Source organism: Rosa chinensis, chromosome 7 (assembly GCF_002994745.2).
Source record: "Rosa chinensis cultivar Old Blush chromosome 7, RchiOBHm-V2, whole genome shotgun sequence".
Taxonomy (NCBI): domain Eukaryota; kingdom Viridiplantae; phylum Streptophyta; class Magnoliopsida; order Rosales; family Rosaceae; genus Rosa; species Rosa chinensis.
This window is the reverse complement of record NC_037094.1, coordinates 59,926,479-59,948,575: the sequence shown is the minus strand read 5'-3', so window position 1 is coordinate 59,948,575 and position 22,097 is coordinate 59,926,479. Positions and strand designations below refer to the sequence as shown.

The window sequence follows — 22,097 nt, the reverse complement described above, 5'->3', positions numbered from 1 at the left end:
ATATTGAACAACAGGGAAAAACCAATCTCAACATCAAAAACTGTTTTCTGAAAAACGCAGCAGTTAGAAATACCAGCCACTGCTACCCTTGAATTAATGGACACAAGTATCTAGTGTTTGAAGTCTACAACATTCTGCTCTCTACACGAAGTCAAAAAAAAAAAAACCAATCAACATTATTCACTCAAATCATTACAACCACAAACCAAAATGTCCAGAATGAAGCAAACAAAGATTGACAGTAAAGGTTAAGAAAAAAAACTCACAAAGTCCTGGCCATATTGTTGAGAAGCTTCTCGGAATATTGAAAGAACAGAGAGACAACCTCAACCACAAAATCTTGAAGCTATAGTTGTGTAACCTTATCATCCAAGAATCCCTTTTCACCACCAAATGAAAAACCCCATCATCAAAAATTCAAAATTCATCCAAAACCCCAAACAAAAAGGAACAAAAAAATAGCTTTGAACATAACTCTGGGAAGAAAAAAAATTATCTGTATAGGGATGCAAAATGAAAATGAAACTACTCAATGCTATACACACTTCATAATTCTCAATCATGCGACCTTGAATCTCCATGAATGCCAATAAAAAATTGATTGTGGTAAATAGCTAGGAAGTAGAGAAATTGGAACATTGAGAAAGGATAAAAGCTTATTTACCCAATTTGACCAAGTAACTGCACGCAACACCTTGACCATGGCCTCTTCTACACATTCAACATCACTGTTGGTCCATGAATACAAAACTCCGGAAGCATGTCGCTCTTGTTCATAGCATCATCAAGCCTTGAAGAACACTTGGGAGCTCATGGATGAATTTAATCAAGAAACCAAGAGATGTAAATAACATGAAAATTTAGTCTAGAAAGAAAATGAACACAGCATACACAATCATCCACAAAACCAAATTCAAATGCCAAACCAATCCCAGATAGATAAACCCGGCCACGTACCCGCGTTCATTTGCACCACCCAGAATTGCATACACCAAAATTCAAAACCCAATCAATAGCACCCAAAATTCAAAAACGTACCAATCAATACCACCTAAAATTCAAGCTTAGCTGGAGCTCAATTTCTCAAAGATCTGAAAATACAAGAACAGAACGTGTTTTCTGGAAAACAGGGATTGATAGGCACGTTGCAATCCTTACTGGGCAGAAACCAAAAATAACACAAAACACAGGATTTTTGGTTACGCAGTGAAAACCTCAAACATGAGATTAAAAACACTACCAGACTCTTACTCTTGAGAACCCAAAATAAGACCAATTAACTTATGATGAAGGATATGTTCTTTACAAACTCAAATAGCACTTGCACGGCTACAATCACTAGACATAACTAATGAGAAGTTTGTCTTCAATCTTGAACTCCTTCACTTGAATGATCTTCGACTATTGCTCTTCTTGCTTCACAGCTTCTCTACTGATCTCAAGAGAATTTATGCATATGAAAAATTGATCAAGAACACTTATACATGGACCAAGTGTTTTGACTCTTGTGAAGACTCAATCTTAAGCAACCAAGCAAGACTGCTCAAAAGTTCTTGCGTCAAAAATCTCTCTACCCATGGACGTCTTTTTTCCACACACACACACACACACACACACATATATATATATATATGAAGGGGCCATGCTATACTCAATCAAACAGAATACAACCCTAATTCAACTTCTATAAGGAAATAATCTTTTGTGATAAAGATCATCAAATAAAGACACCAAATCCTAAAATACTTAGGAAATCAATAACACAATTTGGCAAACAGAAAAATATCTTTAAATAAGAAATATTAAACCCGAAAGATACTTTCCTAAACCAACCACTAATTAACACATGGGACTGACCATGTATGCATGGATGCATTTACCTGAGATTCTTTGAGATCGGCGTGTAGGATACTTCAAGGTTTTGTATGGGAATGCCAACACACCATAAATAGGACCTGTACCTACAAGATCTCTAATTCCTCAGTCTGATCCTCCAATTTGATCAAATGGGTGCCAGCTCAATCGGATAGTCATGATTGATTGAGTTCAATTAATTGCTCCTAAATGTCAGCTACCCACTACTTCAAAACCCACAGTACTCAAACAGAGAAAAAGAAAACTTCAAAACCCACAGAGCTTTCAACTCAAATAGAGAAAAAGAAAAAAAAAACAAATTCAAAACCTAATCAATAGCACCCAAAATTCAAAACCAGAAGAAACTGGGAAAAAAATGAATTAAAATCTAAAAAAACCAGCTGCTTCAGATCAATACCTAGATTCCTCTTCTTCCTCTTCCCCTTCTCTCTCCGATCAATCACTTGATGTGAATTTCCCTCTTCTTTTTTCTGTGCATGTCTCTCGCAAAAAACCTCTCTCTCTGAATCTCTCTCTCTCTCTCTCTCTCTCTCTCTCTCTCTCTCTCTCTCTCTCTCTCTCTCTCTCTCTCTCTCTCTCTCTCTCTCTCTCTCTCTCTCGTTACCCGTCTCCCAAACACTTTCTGAAAATCGAATGGCAGCGTCATAATTAAGAAACAAACAGGGGGTAAAATTGTCAAATCACTTGGGCATGTTATTGTTCATCTCACCCTCGAGCTTTAGGTCCCGTTTGGGATTGCTTCACTTTTAAAAAAAATCGGCTTTTGTTTAAAATTTTAGATTTTATTATGTTTGGTAAATAAATAAAAAGCAGTTTTAATTGAAAATTATAGGTCACTGGCAGCAGATTTTAGAAGCAGCCCAGAGGTTGCTTTTAGAAGCTGTTGTGGATCAAAACACACTCTGCAGTTGTTTTATGTACTGACAGCTCTTTTAAAAATATTATTTATCAAACACGAAACTGTTTTAATTCACAGCTGATTATTCTCACAACACTGCAGCAACAGTTTTTTAAAGTCACAGCAATCCCAAACTAGCCCTTAGAATAGAGAAACAGCATATGCATCTCTTTTTTTTTTTTTTTTTTTTTTCTTTGAAACGGAGTTTGGAACCCAAACTAGCTGGGAGGCTCAACCCCACGCCCGGACATATTAGTAAAAGTAGGAACAAAGTACAACGGGGAGGACATAATACCTAAGCCTCGTGATAAACTACATAGATCTCCGTAGAGTACATCCCGAATAATAACGGGAGGCTCCTCCACCCAAAGTGCATCTATACTATTACAACTAGCAAGGTGTGCCAAACGATGGGCAACACCGTTTGCTTCACGGTAAACATGTCGGACCTCAACAGCGTATGCATCTCTTTAGAACTTGAAGGTTAAGGGTGTGGATGTTTTTTTTTTTTAATTTTGTTGCCCTTTAAAAAATAAAAGGTGCCCCAGTGTCTTAATCAGTTACTAGCTGAAGATGAATTCTAAGAAAGGCCGATGACAACATCGTATTGTGATTGACCAATCCGTACATTACCAAAAGAAATTGTAACACAGGCTAGCCCACAGTTTGAAGATACAATCAAGCCCAAAATAAAGAAGGGAGAACAACACAGTTTTGATTTGGAAGTAGTAATTGTGACGACCTACTTGAACGAAAAAAAAAATTATAGGGAAGCTTCGAAAAATTCATTTTATGATTCCCTCCCAACCATGAAATAGCACCTAAAATTTAAGGAACCTATTGGGACCCCAACTCTAGTCACTCATTTATCAGTTAATATGTCATAGTTTAGTCTTCCTTATATTGATTGGTGTTTCCTTATATGCAATGCAAGAGCTGTCATTGTTATCAGTTGATAACATGTGCTCTTATCCTTTGAGAAATAGGTCAGGTGTCCAATCCTTTCTTCTTATCTACGTTGCTCCCTATATGTACTGGTTTTGGACCATTTGGGAAGGCTATCGAAGAAAAGTATCATTTGGTTTCCACCTCTTTCTTTCTACTTCTTTGTATTTCTGCAATTTTAGACTTAGGATTGTATTAGAATCGTATACTCTTTCTGCTCAGACACCCTTTGCGATTTTAACCTATACATATCTCCAGAAACTCACTAATCACATAAACCTTAAGTTCATAACCAACAATTCTTAAAAGAAGAAAAAAAAATAGTACAAAAAGCCAAAGATAAGCTATTCCTTGAATATAAAAGATATTTATATTCAAATAAAAGTCGCCATTTTGTCATCTACGTTTTGCTGGAACGCGCCTCACGCGCCTTCCCCAAAACTCTCAGCCTTTACCTAACTCTTGCTCCAATTGGCCCTCATTGACTTCCTTCTTTCCAACGTTCTCTGGTTCACCTAATCATTCTGGTGGCTCCCCAAACCTTTGTTTTCTCCGCCTTTCCACCTGGAAGCGGCGGAGATACGACTCCGATGTCAATTCAATGTAAGTGGGCGAAGAATGGCGGTGACATTAGCATCGTTCTAGAGGCTCTTCGTGTGGAAGATCTGGATTCCTCTGTGCAGACTCCTTTTGCCTTGTTACCTCATATGAAATATGCTAGCACACTCAAGAATCCGGTGGATCGTTATAGACAAACCATGATGGAGGATTTTGAGTTTACTGATGGTGACTGCTCTTTCTCACAAGGTAAACATAAGCTTGACTTTGAATGGCGCTGTGCTGTGATTGCGAATCTCATGGGAAAACCTAATTCTACCAACACTTTTGACTTCATGCTGAGAGGTTTAAGAAGAAAATGGCAGGTTAAGGGTGGTTGGCAACTCATTGATCTTCCTAATGATTTTTCCATTGTCAAATTTAACCTTGAAGAAGTTATGAACTATGCTTTGTGTGGAGGACCTTGGATTTTGGCTGGACAGACTTTGATTGTGAGAAAATGGAGACCTGACTTTCTGGGTCAGAATTTTTGGTCTACCTGTCAAGTATTTCAAGGAGTTCACTGTTGCTAAAATTGGAAAGATACTTGGTGATGTTGTGAGGGTTGGCAAGCTTACTATTGGACAATCTAGAGGAAAATTTGCTCGTGTCTGTGTTGAAGTTGATCTAAGCAAGCCTCTGCGTCCATATGTTGAAGTTGAATCTACTGCTTATAATGTTGTGTATGAAGGCATCTCCCTTATTTGCTTCGAGTGTGGCTGCTTTGGTCACTCTAAGGATAAATGTCCCACACTAAAATTTCCTGCAAATGATAGCATTATTCAACATGACCCTAGTAGTGATACTGCTCTGGCCCATACCAATGACTCTACTAGAGTTGTCCCTTCTGATGTTAACATGACAAGTGTGCAAAATGGGCAAGTCTCCCCTCCTCCCTGTGATGTAATTAAGGAGGATATGGGACCTTGGATGCTTATGATTTACAGGAATAAGAAGAAAAGCAATGACAGTGGTGCAGCCAAAAAACATGGAAATTCTAGTTCCAGGTTTTCTATTTTGCAGGAGGAAAGTGGCATGGAATCTGTTCTGCCTGAGAAGACTATAAAGGACAATCATGTTGACATTGTGGCCCCTATTGTCAAACTTTGGAAGAATTTTCAAGACAAAAAGAAAGTTGCCTCTGTGTCCACCAAAGCCAATTCTGCTTCTGACACTGATGCCATTTTGAAGAGTCCTGATCTAGCTGGTAAACTCTCCCCAGCTAAAGTTACTTCGGTATTTGCTGATAAGTCTAATATGAAGAGCAAGGGAGAATCCCAATGAGAGATGTTTCAAACATTGGAAGCTGCAGTGGGTCCAAAGTTGATTTGCATTATCAAAGGAAAGCTAAAGGTGCTAGTTCTGTAACTAAACATCAAACTAATGTTTTTTTAAAAATTTCTTTTGAAAACATGGGGTCCAATGCCTTTGGTGATGGAATCTCTGCCATCTTTGGTCATTGTCCACCTGAGGAGTCTATTAATTTCTAATGATGACTTGCAGGTATTCACTATTCATGATGCTGATAACTTTGTGGAAAAAACTTTTGCTGATAATAGCATGGTGACAATTAATGATGACCTACCTTCCCATGATGGGGAGAGCATGGTCGATGCTTAAATGGGGTGTCTACCCTCTCTTTCTTTGCATCTCCATGTTTAAAGTTTTATTTTGGAATGCCAGAGGTGCTGGAAGTGAGAATTTTCGATCTGCTATTACAGACTTAGTCAATCTTCACTCTGTTGATATTTTAGCTATTTGTGAACCTCGTGTTCAATTTAGTAGGGCTAAGGATACTCTTAGAAAACTTGGTTTTTCTGATTTTAGAATTGTAGAAGCTGAGGGCTTTTCTGGTGGTACTTAGCTCCTGTGGAATAGTCTTAAAGTTCATGTTGACTTCATTGATAAAAAATTTCAATCTGTTTCTGTTAAGGTAACTCTTCCTAGTAAACCCACTTGGATGCTCACTGTAATCTATGCTAGCCCTACCAATTCTGTTAGAGCTAATCTGCGAACTTTCTTGATAAACTTATTCTTGATGTTAATATTCCTAGCATGTTCATTGGAGATTTTAATGAGTTGATTTCAGTTGAGGACAAAAGTTGTGGCTCCCTTACTAGAAGATTTGGTGGATTAAGAGATTGGGTCAATAGGAATGCATTGATTGATATGGGGTTCCAAGGGTCTTGTTTCACTTGGAGTAATAATAGAATTAAGGAGAGATTGGACAGAGGGTTCTGTAATTGCTCTTGGAGGTCTTCTTTTGCTGAGGCATTTATTCAACATCTTTCCAAGACTAGATCTGATCATTGCCCTATTTTGATGCAGCTCTATTCTAATAATTCTGTCAATAGAGAAGCTACTGCTTTTAGATTCCAGGCCATGTGGTTCTCCCATGCTAATTACTTTGAATTTGTCTCTACTACTTGGAATGCACTAACTGGTGATTTCTCTGCTAAAATTAAAGCTCTCTATGTAGCCCTTGCTCAATGGAACAAAGATATTTTTGGTCACTTGTTTCACAAGGAAAGGAAGCTCTTGGCTAGAATTGGGGGTATACAGAAGGCTAGGGACAGACATGAAAATCTTTTTTTAATTAATCTAGAAGTTGATCTTATTCAGGAATATGTGGCCATCAGAGATCAAGAGAATTTATTCTGGAGGCAGAAATCCAAGGACAATTGGCTACAAGGTGGAGATAGAAATACCAGGCTCTTTCATCTAACTACTCTTGTTAGAAGAAGGAAAAATAAAATTGAGGGTTTATTTGATAAAGATGGGAACTGGTTTATTGATTCTGCAAGCGTGAAGAATATTTCTGTTGATTTTTTTGTTGACTTGTTCTCTCTTAAAAATTATGAGGATATTATATTCACCATCCCTTGGCTTTTCCCTGCTATTGATCAGATGACTTTAGACACCATATGTAAGTCTATCACTTTGCTGGAGGTTAAAAACTCCTTATTTGCCATTGGTGGTCTCAAGGCTCCTAGCCATGATGGTTTTCCTACCATTTTCTATAAGAATCATTGGCAAACCTATTCTGGTGAAATTTTTAGAGTTGTTCATGAAGCCTTCAGATCCTGCAAAATTCCCCCAGGTTTGAATCACACTATCATTGCTCTTATTCCAAAAATTGATGGCCCTCAGCATATGGCCAATTTCAAACCCATTAGCTTGTGTACAACCATCTATAAGGTCATTTCTAAGATCATTGTTGCTAGAATCATGCCTTTGATGCAGCACCTAATTAGCCCTAATCAGGTTAGTTATGTCCCTGGCAGGCACATATCTGATGATATTATGATTGCTCAAGAAATGCTTTTCAAATTTAAAAGATTCTCTGGAAAGCTGGGATTTTTTGCTTGGAAAGTTGACTTCTCTAAAGCTTATGATAGACTGAGATGGGATTTTATTGAGATGGTCCTATATGAAGCCCAATTTCCTCAGCCTCTTGTTAAGCTCATTATGCACTATATTACATCAACTAGCTTTCAGATTGTTTTAATGGTGAGCTGACTAATTCTTTAATTAGTCAGCTCAACGAGGCATTAGACAAGGTGACCCCCTCTCTCCTTACATTTTTGTTCTTTGCATGGAGAAGCTCTCACACCTCATCCAATCTAATGTTGATATTGGGAGTTGGAAACCTGTTAGAGCATCTCAATTTGGCCCTAAGATCTCCCATCTGTTTTTTGCTGATGATTTAATGCTGTTTGCTGAGACTTCTTCTCTTCAGGCTTGTAAACTCAAGAAATGTCTTGATCTTTTTTGCTCTCTGTCTGGCCAAGCTGTTAGCTATGAGAAGTCCCTTATCTACTACTCCCCTAACACTTGCAAGAGAACTGCTGCTGCAATCAGTAGAATTTGTGGTTCTCCCTTGACCAATGATCTTGGTAAATATTTAGGCATCCCCCTCATCCATTCCAAGGTCAATAAACATACTTATGCTAGTATATTTGACAAGATTCAATGCAGGCTGTCTAGTTGGAAAAGTAAAGTCTTAAGCATGGTTGGCAGACTCACTCTGGTGCAATCTGTTACTTCTGCTATTCCTAACTATGCCATGCAAACTGCCAAGTTGCCTGTGAGTTTGTGTGATAAAATTGATAAACTAAATAGAGATTTCATCTAGGGTGACACTGATGAGAAAAAAAAAGTCCATTTAGTTAACTGGGATACTGTCTGTCAACCTAAGCAGTTGGGAGGCCTTGGTATTAATAAAACTGCTGAGATGAATCAGGCTATGCTTGCCAAAGCCAGTTGGAGGATCTTTCAAAATGACACTGGTCTTTGGGCTTCTATGTATTACTGATACAAGCTATAAACCCCATCTTGACTGCTCCAGCACTTGGAGGAGTATCTCTCATGGTGCTGTGTTGTTAAGGAATTGCCTAAAATGGCATGTTGGTGATGGCAGCTCAATCAAATTTTGGCTTGATCAGTGGCTTCTTACTACTCCCCTCATCAGCTTGGCTCTTCCTACTGCTGACATTAACATCAATGCAACCATCAATGATTTCTGGACTGATGATGGCTGGAACTTGAATCTTCTCGATCTCCTCTATGGTCCCAGGTGATATTGTCAATCAAATTATTAATACTCCTACTGGTTTTGATAATTGTGGTTGTGACTCATTAATTTGTGGAGCTACTTCTAATGGTTGCTTCACTGTCAAGTCTGCCTACAACTCTAATTTTGATTTTCTTAACCTTCAAAATCCTCAATTGACTGCTGTGTGGAAAAGCAATGTTCCTCCTAAGTTGAAAACTTTCCTCTGGGCTGCTCTCCATAGAAAGCTTCTGACTAATGTTCAAAGAGCTAGGAGAGGGTTATCCTCCACCTCCTCATGTCCTATTTGTAAGGCTGCTGATGAAAATCTCCTTCACTTGTTCAGGGACTGTCCTAGATCTCTTGTTATATGGAAGGCCTTTCTTAAGCCTGGGGCTACTCTCAACTCTTTTACATTAGACTGGAATGGCTGGGTTGCTGCACAGCTGCATTGTCAGACTTTGATTTAGATGAATATTTTATGGTGCAATCTGTTTGTTTTCATTTGCTTGTTTATCTGGAAATAGAGGAATAAGACTATTTTTAATCCAAGTTTTATCATGCCGGCATGTCCTGACAAGGTGATTTGGAGCTATGCTAATGAATGGACTAGTGCTAATGTCAAGGTACATACTGATACAGTTTGCAGATACACTTTGCTTGCTTGGAAAAAACCTATTGACAATTATTACAAGTTAAATATTGATAGGACTAGGTCCTCATCCATTGGCAAAATTGGTGCTGGTGGTGTTCTCAGATATCAGCTTGGCAATTGGATCACTGGATTCCAAGTGAATTTGGGAACTGGGGAAATCCTTGATGCTGAAGCTTGGGGCTTACTCTATGGTCTTAAACTAGCCTTGAACCTCCATATCTCTCACCTTGAAGTCGAGTCTGATTCTGCCATCCTTGTGCAGCTAATGCAAAAAGCTGAATTCTCCCTCCATCCCCTTGGTTCTCTCCTCAAGGGCTGCTCAAATATTATGGATGCTATGGAAAATGCTCACATTTCTCACATCTTCAGAGTAGGGTTGGGCACTACAAACCGAACAACTGATCCCGAACTGATCTTGTACCGATCGCGGCCGGGACGGGTCAGTTTGAAAAGCCATTTTTTTACTGTTTTGTCCCGGCCCGGCCCGTACCGAGAAAAGGGGACGGGCTTCGGTTTGAGTTTACAGAATTCGGGCTAGGCCTGGCCCTTACCGAAATAATAGATTTTATATTTATATTTTTGGTTTTAACACATGTCTCAGTGTGATTAGTTATTTGGTTAAGCCTATACTTCTATTATGGACTCTACCACACCATATTCTACTCAATCTCTATCTCTCATCTTTCTCAGAGTCTCAGACCCGAGTTTGGAGACTTAATCTCAATTAATCAATCTCTCTCTCTCTCTCTCTCTCTCTCTCTCTCTCTCTCTCAACCATCTCTTCACTCTCTCTTTCTCATTTTGATAAACCCAGATTATGTAATTCTCAATTCAACCATCATTCCCTAGTCAGCTTCACCAATTCATCAACGATTTTAACGAGGACTTTCATCATCATAGATGCACAAACCCAACCCTATTCCCCAATTCTCATCCCTTCCGTCAGTTACCACTCACTCGATTCCAAGCTTAGAACCCTAAATCCCCAATTCCCCGCTCATCAATTCAGCACCTCAAGTCATCAAAATCACCAATTCCCAAATTGAGTTCGGAGTCATCAATTTCAGTTCAACAATTTCTTACAGCTTGAAGAAGCTAATGACTAGAGGGAAGAAAACAGTTATGGTCATGTTTTTCTTCTTGTTTAGCTTTTAGGCTTTTAGCTGCAGCTTGCAGGTTTGGTATGAAATTACAATTTGCAAGAGTGGAACTATGCAGTATGCAGATTTGGTCTTTTTTTCCTTCAGTTTTAGCCTTTTAGCTTTTGTTGAATAAGATCAGCTTGTTGGATTATGGAATGATGAAGTGTTGTAGGGAATTGCACTCTTACTTGTTCTCTTTGAAATGATCATTTGAATGTAGTGTTGAAATCATGTAGAAATGCAAACTGGGAAATTTTACCAGATTGCAAACAAAGGTAACCTGCCCTTTTTTTTTTTTTTTTTTTTTTTTCTGGCCTATCCCTAATTGGGCCCGGTCCCGGCCCGATACCGATCGGGTTTGGGCCTGTCGGGATCAATTCTCAAAATGGCCTCAACTGTACCGGCCCGTCGCGACTAATAATTCTGGGCCCGGGATCGGGATTACCATAATTTCGGCCCATGCTGGCCTGTGCCCAGCCCTACTTCAGAGAGTGCAATATGACTGCTGACTGCTTGGCTAAGGACAGCATCAATCATGAGCTTGGTACCAGCATCATTGAGTACCCCGGCTGCTCAGGCCTATCTTGATGACATCTCTACTGTTTCTAGAGCAAGGAGGAGCTCCTGCTCTAATTCTTAGCCTTTTTGTTGTTTTTGTTTGGGTCTTTTAGGCCCCTATTGTAACCAAAAAGAAAAAAAAGATATTTATATTCATAAAGGAATATAAATGGGATCACCTCAGCTCTCTTCCACAGCCATCCTACCTCATCAGCTCTCTTCTTTCCCTTTGTTTTCACTACGCTACCAACTCAGGAGAAAGACAGGTAAAACAGGAAACTCGGTTTCTTATACACCTTCTAACAAGGAAACAACACCCATTAAGTGTTGTGAATCGATTTCTCTTCTGCCCACACCCTTTCAATGGGCATGCATACAACACTTTGAATCTAAGCAGTCCTCAATTCACCAATAGTTTATACAAACTAAAAAAACAAACACTAATAAAAACTGCAAAACTAGAGACAGTGCCAAAGATTTTCTTTTCCCTGTCTGGAAGTAAAAGGCATCCATACAAAGTTACTGGAGATGAAATTCCTTGCTCCACTTGATTTCTTTTGCATCACATCATATTAATTGCCAAAACCATTTTAGTAAAGGTAGTCATTCATTTGGATAAATTTCCTAAAAATGGACATTGGTTACCTATAAAATGACCACATTTACAAAAACATGAGATTGGTTAACAAAAGGATGAATGTGCATGCTATACCAATCTGCAGGGAAGGACTCCAACAATCCAGATTTCGGGTGGTGTTTATAGTCAAAAATTGCTTTGCATACAAGGTAAAAACATAAAACTATGTTTTGTATGAAAAGAAACATGGATTTCAGATAATTCATGGATTTCAGATAATTCATCCTTACATCATGTCAGAAAAACCCCCTACTATTTATTCCTGCATACTTCTGTTTTCTTTTTAAACTAGGCTCTAGACACTTGCTATCCATTACTGAGACAGAAGAGTTTCATGATAATGGATATTTCCTCAGGAGCAACAAGAGTTTCCACTTTTCATGATTACATATATGGGGAGAGCTTTAAAATGAAGACTCCATGAGGACTTTCAAATCAACGGTTGGATGACTGAATATTATTTCCTCAACACACAAATCATCGTACATTTGATTAAAAAGTCCTCATTTTAAGAGCCTCAATTGAGTCCCACTGACAGATGTCATATCCATAATTGACAATTTGTCTCACCCTAGACTACCCAAGTGGATATACACGCACAAATTGATGTATGCACACAAATACACTGATACACAGTAATATATGCTCACAAATACACAGATAGAAAGTCATATATGCACATAAATACACATATACACTAGAAATGCAAATACACACATACTATTTTGCACAAAAATACCTAATAGAAATCAGCTATCCAATCTGTATCCAGCATACGGAAATCATCAAGGTGGAAATCTTCAGGTGGATCAGCAGAACCTGCTCCACTTGCATAGGTCGGGGCAAGAGGATCAACCTTTACCTCATATGCACTTGCCATATCCTTAGAAACCAATACATTTGGAGAAGCGGGTGTATCAGCTTGTACCTCAGTTTTCACAGTAGCTGAAACCGGCAAAGACTCTGGTACATTAGCTGAAGCGAAATTCATGGCAATCTGCTGAATATCCCCCTTGGACAAGGAAACCGTAGAGCCTGCAGGAAGCACTGGCCTTCTGAAATCTGGAAAATTGAATCTCCCACATTCACCATAAATGCAATATACAGCTGCATCATAGGCTCGAGCTGCCTCGTCAGGAGTATCATAAGAGCCCAACCATATCCTTCCTCCAGACTTTGGAACTCTTATTTCTGTAACCCATTTACCCCAAGCCCTCATTCGTATGCCCTTGTAGAGACATGGGGTTTTCTCTCGCCGAACTTTTTTAGATTTAGAAGTTGTTGGCAAATCCATAGGAAAGGGGGGTCAAGAGAAGTGTCAAGATAGTGGAAGAATAGGATCTGGATAGAACTACAGTAGGAGATAATATGAAGGAAAGTGAATGCCAACAAGATACAAACTGAAGAGATGCCTTAAGAGAGCAGGTGGAACTGACATGATGGTGGCACATGATGTTACAAGTTGCACGTGGCGGCAAACATACTGTCACGTGGTGAGTTCGTATAAACAAGGAGTTCCCAAATCCATAGAAGTTCCAAAATGAATAGAAATGCAGTTGGCAAGACAATAATCGATGCACTTATTCCATTTAAGCTTCAATATAAAAGGGAATATAAATGCAAATCTACAAACATATATATATATATACACACACACACACACACACACAGAGTTTCCATATGAAGTAACAATCAACCAAATATTTCCTATATCTAGACCTTCCATGGTAAGAACCAAATCAACCAAAAAATTTCTCACTAATACAAAGCTCAATGACCAAACCAATGTTCATGAGCTATCAATATGGATATCATAACGAAACATTGATTCAATTGTAGAATTTATCCAAAGTTTCTGGTGGGATAATTCAGTACATAATTGGAGATATAATTTCACCCAATTAGGTTGCGACTAGAAAAGGTGCATTCACCCATACAAACAAAATATTCAGGAAACTATGGGAACTAGCTTTGGCTAAACCTAATATCATCTCAACCTCTCAGATGCCTTAGATAAAGCTTCACCTGCCAAAAAGAATGAAAGTGAATCACACTTTTAGATGTTGGAAAATTGTTACAAGCAGCTGAACAGGTTGCTGAGTTTCAATTTCGTCTTGCATATGATTGGCTAATGTCATGTTCAGTTACATTTTTAGGCAACTTTAGCAGTTAGCGAAAACAGATCTGAGCCATAGATGTTATACTCGAGTCATTTGACCATTTACGTTAGGAGATTTCTTACAGATGTTACACTTGAGTCATTTGACCATTTACTTAGGAGACTTGGAGTTGAAAATGACATGAAAAGCCAACGGTTTAAAGAAAGTCAGAACAAGACGAGCCGAAAAAGAGGAAAACTAGTGGCGATCCGCTTCTCCGAGAAGCAGTGATGTCATGTACTGTAACTACTGTATTAGCTCCGAGAATAAATACACACGGAACCTCAATGCACCATATCCATCTATAAACTATATCTTTTATAACGTTTTGACAAGAATTACATTCTTTCTGATTTTAGGTTTACAGCCAGAAAATCAGCTTGTTGCCTTAATCAGTTGGAATCTAGTATTAATCAAGAATTGGAAGATGAGTATTTCAATAGTTAAACTAAATGGTTTATAGAATCTGACACAAATACGCTAAGACATGACTGCAACCAAAAGAGAAAAAGAAAAGGGGCTACTTTAATGTTAAAGGAATAGAATACTAAAGCAGTTATTGGAAGCAAAACCTTAAGAACTAGAATGAAGTGGAGCTGCAGCTGAAGCTGATGGTGAAGGAGGCTGATAAATGCGTGCTTTGGTGAGGATTTCAGCAACAATCCAATGCTTACGTTTGCTCAAAGGGCGTGAAGGCTCCAATCGAACCTGATGAAATGATTATAAAATTAAGTAATATTCTTGCAAGTAAACTTACATGTAATTTTGTTCAAAACTTAATAAAAGATATAAGGCATTATAGAAGACATACTCGGTCTCCAATGTTGCAATGATCGTGCTCATCGTGGGCCATGAACTTGGATGTCCTCTTCACATATCGGTTGTAGAGCTTGTGATGAAACAGCCTATCCACTGCCACAACCACCGATTTCTGCATCTTATTGGAAACGACCATCCCCACCACATTCTTCATCTTTCTCAGCAAAAATTGTGAATACCCACCGGCCTTGGGACCGACCTGCATCTCTCATTCAGCATATAATCAAACTTAGAATGGATTCAAATCAGACTTATTCATAACCCATATCACCAGACTAGCACACTTAGAAGTTTAAACAGTTGTGTACCCCTAACCCACAACAGAATTCCAAATTCAATTATGTCCAGACCAGAAAGAGCCAAAAAAAACAAACAAACAAAAGAGTTCAAAATAAACGCAATTTCTTGCAGGATAGCATCACATTTTGAAATAATCAAACAAACTTTGACTGAAACACTGTTAGTTACTTCCATTGTTCATATAAAATTACTCAAGAGTTCAGTGATCCTCATTTCCCTACAAAAAGCTACCGAAAGCACGAAACCGAGAGGACAGTAGTGATGAACAACATTTCAACACGCGTCAATCCAATTTCTGATGAAACAACAACTCTGAAACCCTACTACCAATCACTAGGTCTGCAACTGCTAATAGTATGATCACCGATATAGAACTATTTGTTAACGTAAATCCATAAAATGAGGCTACCTTTAGCCAAATCACTAGTAATTGGACATATATCAGTACAATTCTCCATGTTTGAATCCCTAAATTTCTATACCGCGGAGAAAAGAAAAGAAGAAAAAAATTGATGAAATCTGAAGCATACCTGGAGAAGAGAAGCTGCAACAAAAGCAATCGGAGTGCGACTCAAAAGGTGAGATGAGAGTGGAGACTGGGAGTGGAAGGCGAAGTGAAGATAACGAGTTTGATGGAAATCTTCAATAGCGACTGACCGACTCTGTGCGCGAGGGTTTTTAGTCTGGGGATTTTACCATTTTACACCTCCTTTTATTTTTTATTTTTTATTTTTTTCATTCCTTTTAGCAAAGAGACTTCCATCAGTTCCATGGACCAAGGTCCGCCTGCACCTAGGCAAAAAACATCAGATATTTTGCCACCAAATGCCCCATTTTGCCCTTCATTTTGCCTATGGTCTCACCTACATCTTGGTCCATATTAGAATTTTTGTCCTTTAGTTTGTTTGTTACAGGGAGGCCAAAAAACACAAAAAAGAAGAGAACTACTCAACTACCCCTTCTGAGTCTAGACTCTAGAGATATCATCTAAATCATCTAGATAAGCCTGAGTAGCATAACTAGGAGGGTCTTTCATGAGATGAACATCATAGTCCAACTTCAATTCTCTTACGAAGAAACAAGAGCATCAGCCACTATATGAGATTATTTTTTGAGTTTCTCCTTGAGATTATGTTTTTTTTTTTTTTATCTGTTTGTTTTTTCATTTTACCATGTCCAGAATAAGAAGTTTTTGAAGTCTTTACTTTCATGTTTAATGTTTCATCGCTCTTCATCATTCTCCTTATCAGCTTTTACAAATAATACTGAATTACTGATTAATTGTTAAAAAAAAATATCGATTCAAACTGCATTAAATGTGACATAAGAGAAAATTCTGAAGACAAATAGAGAAACAGAGATGAGAATTCTCAATCCCCCGCATTTTAAGATTATAGACGGGCGACATAATATTATTATAGTTTTGGACTAATCCACTTGAAAAGAAGGGAGATGTGATCAAAGAAGCTGCAGAGAATTCGTAGAATTCCTAACCACTAAAGATGTCGTCGCTGCTGATACTGAGGAAGATGTTGAACCATAATGCTCACTCTGTTTGGATGTGGTGGCCCTAACAAGACCCTAAAACACATGCCTTACATTACGAAGTTCATTTATTAGAAAACCACATTAACCTTTATTGTCATCGCAAACTTATAACTTTTTGAATTAGAAAGGCAAGCTTGAAACATTAAGCTATATTCGGACCGTAACAGTTGGAGCCATGAGGAAAACGTTGAGCCTATTGTGGGGGTGGTCAACCAATTTTATCCTACAATCAAGACAATTAGGCAGCAATTAATGCAGTAATCATTACCGCAGTTAATATGGTAATCATTGCAGCATTCAATACGGCAATTATTGCTGATATAGGTGGTGGTTATTGCGGGAATAAACAGGGCCTTAATTGTGACTCCCCCCCAAGTCACTAACGACTTGCGATGCAAGTTTACTTGCAGCCTATGCTATAAGCAAGGTTTCAAATTTCGGTTTCTGTACTTCAAATTTAAGGAAATTTCGGTTAAAAATAAATAAATCAAATTAATTGCATTTATAAAATGATATTTTTGAATGAAACTTTTATATAGACTAAACTAACCTATAATAAACCTATTTACAATGTAACATCTCTAAAATTACACATTTATAATAGAATTATGATATTTTATATGGACGAGTAATTAACTAGTACTGTAGTACGTTGCTGAACTAGTATTTTTATCTATATGTATTGATAATGTGTTGTATATTGATAATGTAAATATAATTTACTTTTTTTAATAATTAGAAAATTACAAAGGGGTGGGGCGGGGCACGTAAAACCAAAACCCCTTTGAATGAAGATGATTAAGTACAACAAAAGGAATATAAAAGCTACTATGATGTGGTTCAATCTAGCTGGTTGAACTGCTTTCATTTAGTATCATACAATACTGTTCCCAAGTACATGAATTTTGGAAATTATTTTTGTACTTCGTCACATGGTTATTGTATGTATACGTGTCGTTCCCTTTCCACATGAATCCATATATCGGATATTGTGGAAGTACCTAATATGATGTTACAGTGCATGAAGCATACAATATTTGAGACGAAGCAAAAAGGAAATCATGTTATGGTTGGAGTATTCAACTTTGTAGCAGATGAAAACAAAAAAGGTTTTTTGTTATATTCAACATGATTGCAAAAAAAAATCAAAATCAAAATTTCATATTTTCTCTATAGAAGTATGAAGCAAAAATTCATTGTAGGTGACATAAAAATTTAACAGAAATTTTAGAGAAATTTCGGACAAAATTTCGGTGTGAATTTTTAAATATATATTGTGTGTGTAGATATTTCAGAAATTAAGAATTTCGTGGAAATGTACGGAAAATTTCTAAAAATGTCGGGAAACTTCTGTTGGAAATAATATAGCATATGAATTTCGTTTCAGTACTTCAAAATTAAGGAAATTTCGCCGGAAATTTCAGCAGTTTCGGAGAAATTTAAAACCTTGGCTGTAAGTCACCTATAAATAAGGATAAAACGACCATGTATGACATCGAACTCTAGTTGAGACTTCTACACTCAACTTAAAAATATACTGACTTAGGCATCAGAGGGTCTTTTGCAGGTACCCCCCCTCCTTGCACCTACAACAAAGAGGAGTCTCCTCTTCCTCATCAAAGCTACGAAGCGTAGAAAGGTTACGGAGAGAGGTGATGAAGCGAAAGGAGTTTACGGAACAAAGAGATGTCACAAAGCGGAGAGAGGTTATGAAGCGGAGAGAGGCGACGAAGCGGAGAGAGGTTACGGAGCAGAGAGAGGTGACTAAGAGGAGGGAGGTTACGGGGCGGAGAGAGGTGAGGAAGTGGAGGGAGGTTACGAAGCGAAGACAGGTCACGAAGCCAAGAGAATTCTCCGCTTCTTCATTGTCAGGTCAAAGATGAATCAAAACTTCTCGATTGTAACCGGTTCAGCTCTCACTCCAGTCTGCATTAATTGTTGGCCAAATTCCTAATTAGAATTTTTCCCCACCAACAAGTGGCGCCGTCTGTGGGAAACACTTTTCCCCAAAAAATGATAGCAGGAGCTGCGCCTGACGGAATCCCTTTTTTATCACTAAGGACTGGGAGTGACGAAAACCAACCCCCAAACCCAATTGGAGACCTGAACTTGCCGCCGATGGATAAGACGCAAAGGTTGGCGCAAGAGCTTGAGCAACTTCAAAAGGAAAAACAGGACCAAGATGCCCGCCGATGGCGAAAGCTTGAAAAAATTCTACAGCCCGACAGCGACTCGTCTGACGAACGGACATAGTCACAAGCGCAAGCGCCAGTGAAGCAACTAATGGAGGCTTTGGAAGATCTATCGTCGAGGGGGTGGTAGGAGCGCTAAATGCATGACTAAATGGAGGAACGGTACGAGCCAATCCAAGAGGGCACATAATGAATCGTGGTGCGATAAAATGGAGAAAATGATCGATGAATGCAAAAGGGCCAGCCCTCGAGAGCTTGCCACTGAGATCACACGGGATGTCAGGAAATCTCCATCCACTGATGACATCTTGAATACTGCAAAACAGTAAAGATTCACCACCTCTATGTTTCAATTGTACAATGGAACCACCGACCTAGTAGATCACATTAAGGGATACAAACAGCAGATGTCCATTGAAACAACCAACGAGAAGCTGATGAGCAAACTCTACCAGTCAAGCCTCACAGGGCCGGCAACGATGTGGTTCCAAGATCTTAAGCCTCACTCCATCTCGAACTTTGACACGTTGAGCCGCGTTTTCATTTCTCAATACTTCTGTAGCCAGAAATAGAGGAAGGATATGGCAACTCTATTTAGCACCAAACAAAACACAAGGGAGAAAATAGGGCAATTTTTCGAACGGTTCAAGGTTGAAATGCGACACGTCAACTATAAACCTCAGTTTGTCGCTATTGCATTCAAAGACGAACTCCTCCCAAGCACACCCTTATACGAGAGTTTGTTGCGCAAACCCCCAAGAAACATGGATGACATCATTACAAGAGTCGAGGGTGAAATTCTGATGGAAAAGGCGAACGAGGCATAAGAGTCCCGTGTTACTGCCGTCGTAGCCTCGAGAGAAGTCGAATGAAATAACACTAAGAATGACATTCAGAGTAATAATAGAAGGATACCCTAAAGATCATCCCCCTGAAGAATGGTTTATGATTCACCCTGTAACCATATACAAAAGATATAGTCATGAAGGAATATTTGAGAATCTGCCCCCCCCCCCCCCAATCGGAGGCTAGTGACGAGGATGAGAGAAGTCGATATTACTCGCTCCACGAGGCAAGGGGGCACGAAATATATAAGTGCCAGGGAGTGTGACCAGCAATCCTTGTAGCAATGAAGTCTGGTAAACTTCTTCAGTATAAAATGACTTAAATAAAGGCAACTAGAAGGATCATGGAAAAGTCCACGTGCTGAAATTCATCTTGAGTAATGGAGAAGGTACTATAATATTGTGACTTCATTTTGACAAAAAGATTGGTACGACTCGTAAAAATCAGTTAAGAAAAATAAAATTGCTTAGTGGTTTTTGTGCACGCTGGTATCCCATTCAGACTATCGAAATCATGTATTTTGTAATTATGGCATGAATAATATCACTGGGACTGGTTTTTCGAGTAGGACAGTTGCCTTCAATTTGTATGACTGGTTCCTTGAGTAGGATAGTCCTCTTAATTTGTATGACTGGTTCCTCGAGTAAGACAATTATGTTCAATTTGTAGAAACTAGTTCCTCGATTAGGAAAATCTTGGATTGGTAGGAGCTGGTTCCTCTAGCAGGACAATTGCCTTAATGCTTCAGAACCAGTTCCTCGACTAGGACAGTTGCTTTAATGCTTCAGAAACTGGTTTCTCGAGTAGGACGGTTGTGTTTGATTTGTAGAAATTGGTTCCTCAAGTAGGACAGTTGCCTTAATGATTTAGAAACTAGTTCCTTGAGTAGGACAGTTGTGTTTGATTTGTAGAAACTGGTTCCTCAAGTAGGGTAGTTGTATTTGATTGGTAGGAGTTGGTTCCTCCAGTAGGACGTTGCCATCACAGCCATGGAGACCAGCGTCATGGTCAAGGTGGCCAACGCTTATGCTCAAGGAGGTGTCTACAACGGATAATCCAACCCAACGAAATGACAACCCCTTCTCCAGGCGACGACCTTGTCACAGTTTGAGGTGAAAACCCCATCGAGACTGGAGGGAGAAGGAGGCCGTACGACATTAGAAGAGAGGGAAACTACGAGCCAGGACCATGTCAAAGCTAGGCTTTGGAAATTTCCTCTTAGGACGAGTGTCTAAAGAGAAAATTTGGGGACATTGTGGAGGTGGTGAACCAATTTAATCCTACAATCAAGACAATTAAAAGGTGATAATGGTAGTAATTAATGTAGTAATCATTACCCCAGTTAATATGGCAATCATTGTCGTCATAAGTGGTGGTTATTGCGGGAATAAACATGGCCTTAATTGTGACTTACCAGCCAAATCACTAATGACTTGCCACGCATGTTTACTTGCAGCCTAAGCTGTAAGTCACCTGTAAATAGGGACAAGACGACTATGTATGTCATCGAACTCTAGTTGAGACTTCTACACTCAACTCAGAAATATACTTAGGCATCAGATGGTCTTTTGCATGTACCCCCCTTCTCGCACCGATGACAAAGAGGAGTCTTCGCTTCCTCATCAAAGTTGCGGGTCAGTAGAGAGAGGTTACAGAGCGCAGAAAGGTGACATAGCGGAGAGATGTTATGAAGCGAAGGGAGGTTACAGAGTGCAGAGAGGTGACATAGCAGAGAGATGTTACGAAGCGAAGGGAGGTTACGGAACAGAGAGAGATGACGAAGCGGAGAGAGGTTACGGAGCAACGGAGAGAGGTTACAAAGTGAAGAGAGGTTAAGGAACGGAGAAAGGTTACAGAGAGAGGTGACGAAGCAGAGGGAAGTTACAAATGGAGGGAAGTTACGAAGAGAAAGAAGGTTATGAAGCGGAGAAAGGTTACGAAGGTGGATAGAGGATACGAAGCGAAGGGAGGTTACAAAGCGGAGACAAGTTATGAAGCGAAGAGAGATCTCTGCTTCGTCAACATTGGGTCAACAAGAAATAGAAGCTTCTCAATTGTCCTTGGTTCAGCTCCTGCTCCACTCCGCATTAATTGTCTGGTCAAATTCCTAATTGGAATTTTTCACCACCAACACCTATCTACCCCAATAACCAAACTTATGTTGTGTCAATTATCCCCCTTTCCCTATTTGATTTTAGAGCAGGAGAGAGGTTTTTCAGTTTGACTCAAACCATAATGTGTTGAAACACATGAGCTCATTTGTTAGTTTCAAAGTAGGCAAATTGCCTTAAATAAGATCATATGAGTTGCAATTGAAGGCAGCCTCGATATTACTTTAACTAAGACTAAGGCACACTGACGTTTTAAGTAACCC

At 39.0% G+C, this 22,097-nt stretch overlaps 3 protein-coding genes across 3 annotated transcripts; 1 reads left to right on the top strand and 2 right to left on the bottom strand.

Annotated features, from left to right (window-relative positions):
- The first annotated feature begins 4,308 nt into the window (after positions 1-4,308).
- LOC121050689 lies at positions 4,309-6,222 on the top strand. Its single transcript, XM_040511541.1, has 3 exons — positions 4,309-4,621; positions 4,773-5,668; positions 5,819-6,222. Exons 1-2 carry the CDS (start codon positions 4,309-4,311, stop codon positions 5,597-5,599), a joined length of 1,140 nt encoding a protein of 379 aa, XP_040367475.1. The 3' UTR covers positions 5,600-5,668; positions 5,819-6,222.
- A 5,983-nt stretch (positions 6,223-12,205) lies between these two features.
- On the bottom strand, positions 12,206-13,341 carry LOC112175551 (ethylene-responsive transcription factor ERF015). The gene has a single exon (XM_024313238.2). The coding sequence runs from the start codon at positions 13,151-13,153 to the stop codon at positions 12,599-12,601; it is 555 nt and encodes a 184-aa protein (XP_024169006.1). The 5' UTR covers positions 13,154-13,341; the 3' UTR covers positions 12,206-12,598.
- Positions 13,342-13,610: 269 nt separating this feature from the next.
- On the bottom strand, positions 13,611-15,835 carry LOC112175552 (30S ribosomal protein S17). Its single transcript, XM_024313239.2, has 4 exons — positions 15,668-15,835; positions 14,830-15,036; positions 14,591-14,726; positions 13,611-13,884 (listed from the first exon to the last, which is right to left on the bottom strand). Exons 2-3 carry the CDS (start codon positions 14,989-14,991, stop codon positions 14,592-14,594), a joined length of 297 nt encoding a protein of 98 aa, XP_024169007.1. The 5' UTR covers positions 14,992-15,036; positions 15,668-15,835; the 3' UTR covers positions 13,611-13,884; position 14,591.
- Between the last annotated feature and the right edge of the window lie 6,262 nt (positions 15,836-22,097).

Bases quoted from the DNA above. Each gene is read 5' to 3' on its own strand.
- LOC112175551 (XM_024313238.2), bottom strand. From the start codon at position 13,153: ATGGATTTGCCAACAACTTCTAAATCTAAAAAAGTTCGGCGAGAGAAA.
- LOC112175552 (XM_024313239.2), bottom strand. From the start codon at position 14,991: ATGAAGAATGTGGTGGGGATGGTCGTTTCCAATAAGATGCAGAAATCG. The intron at 14,727-14,829 runs GTATGTCTTCTA...TCATTTCATCAG, and splicing joins ATTGCAACATTGGAGACCGA to GTTCGATTGGAGCCTTCACG.
- LOC121050689 (XM_040511541.1), top strand. From the start codon at position 4,309: ATGTCAATTCAATGTAAGTGGGCGAAGAATGGCGGTGACATTAGCATC. The intron at 4,622-4,772 runs GTTTAAGAAGAA...TTTGATTGTGAG, and splicing joins TTTTGACTTCATGCTGAGAG to AAAATGGAGACCTGACTTTC.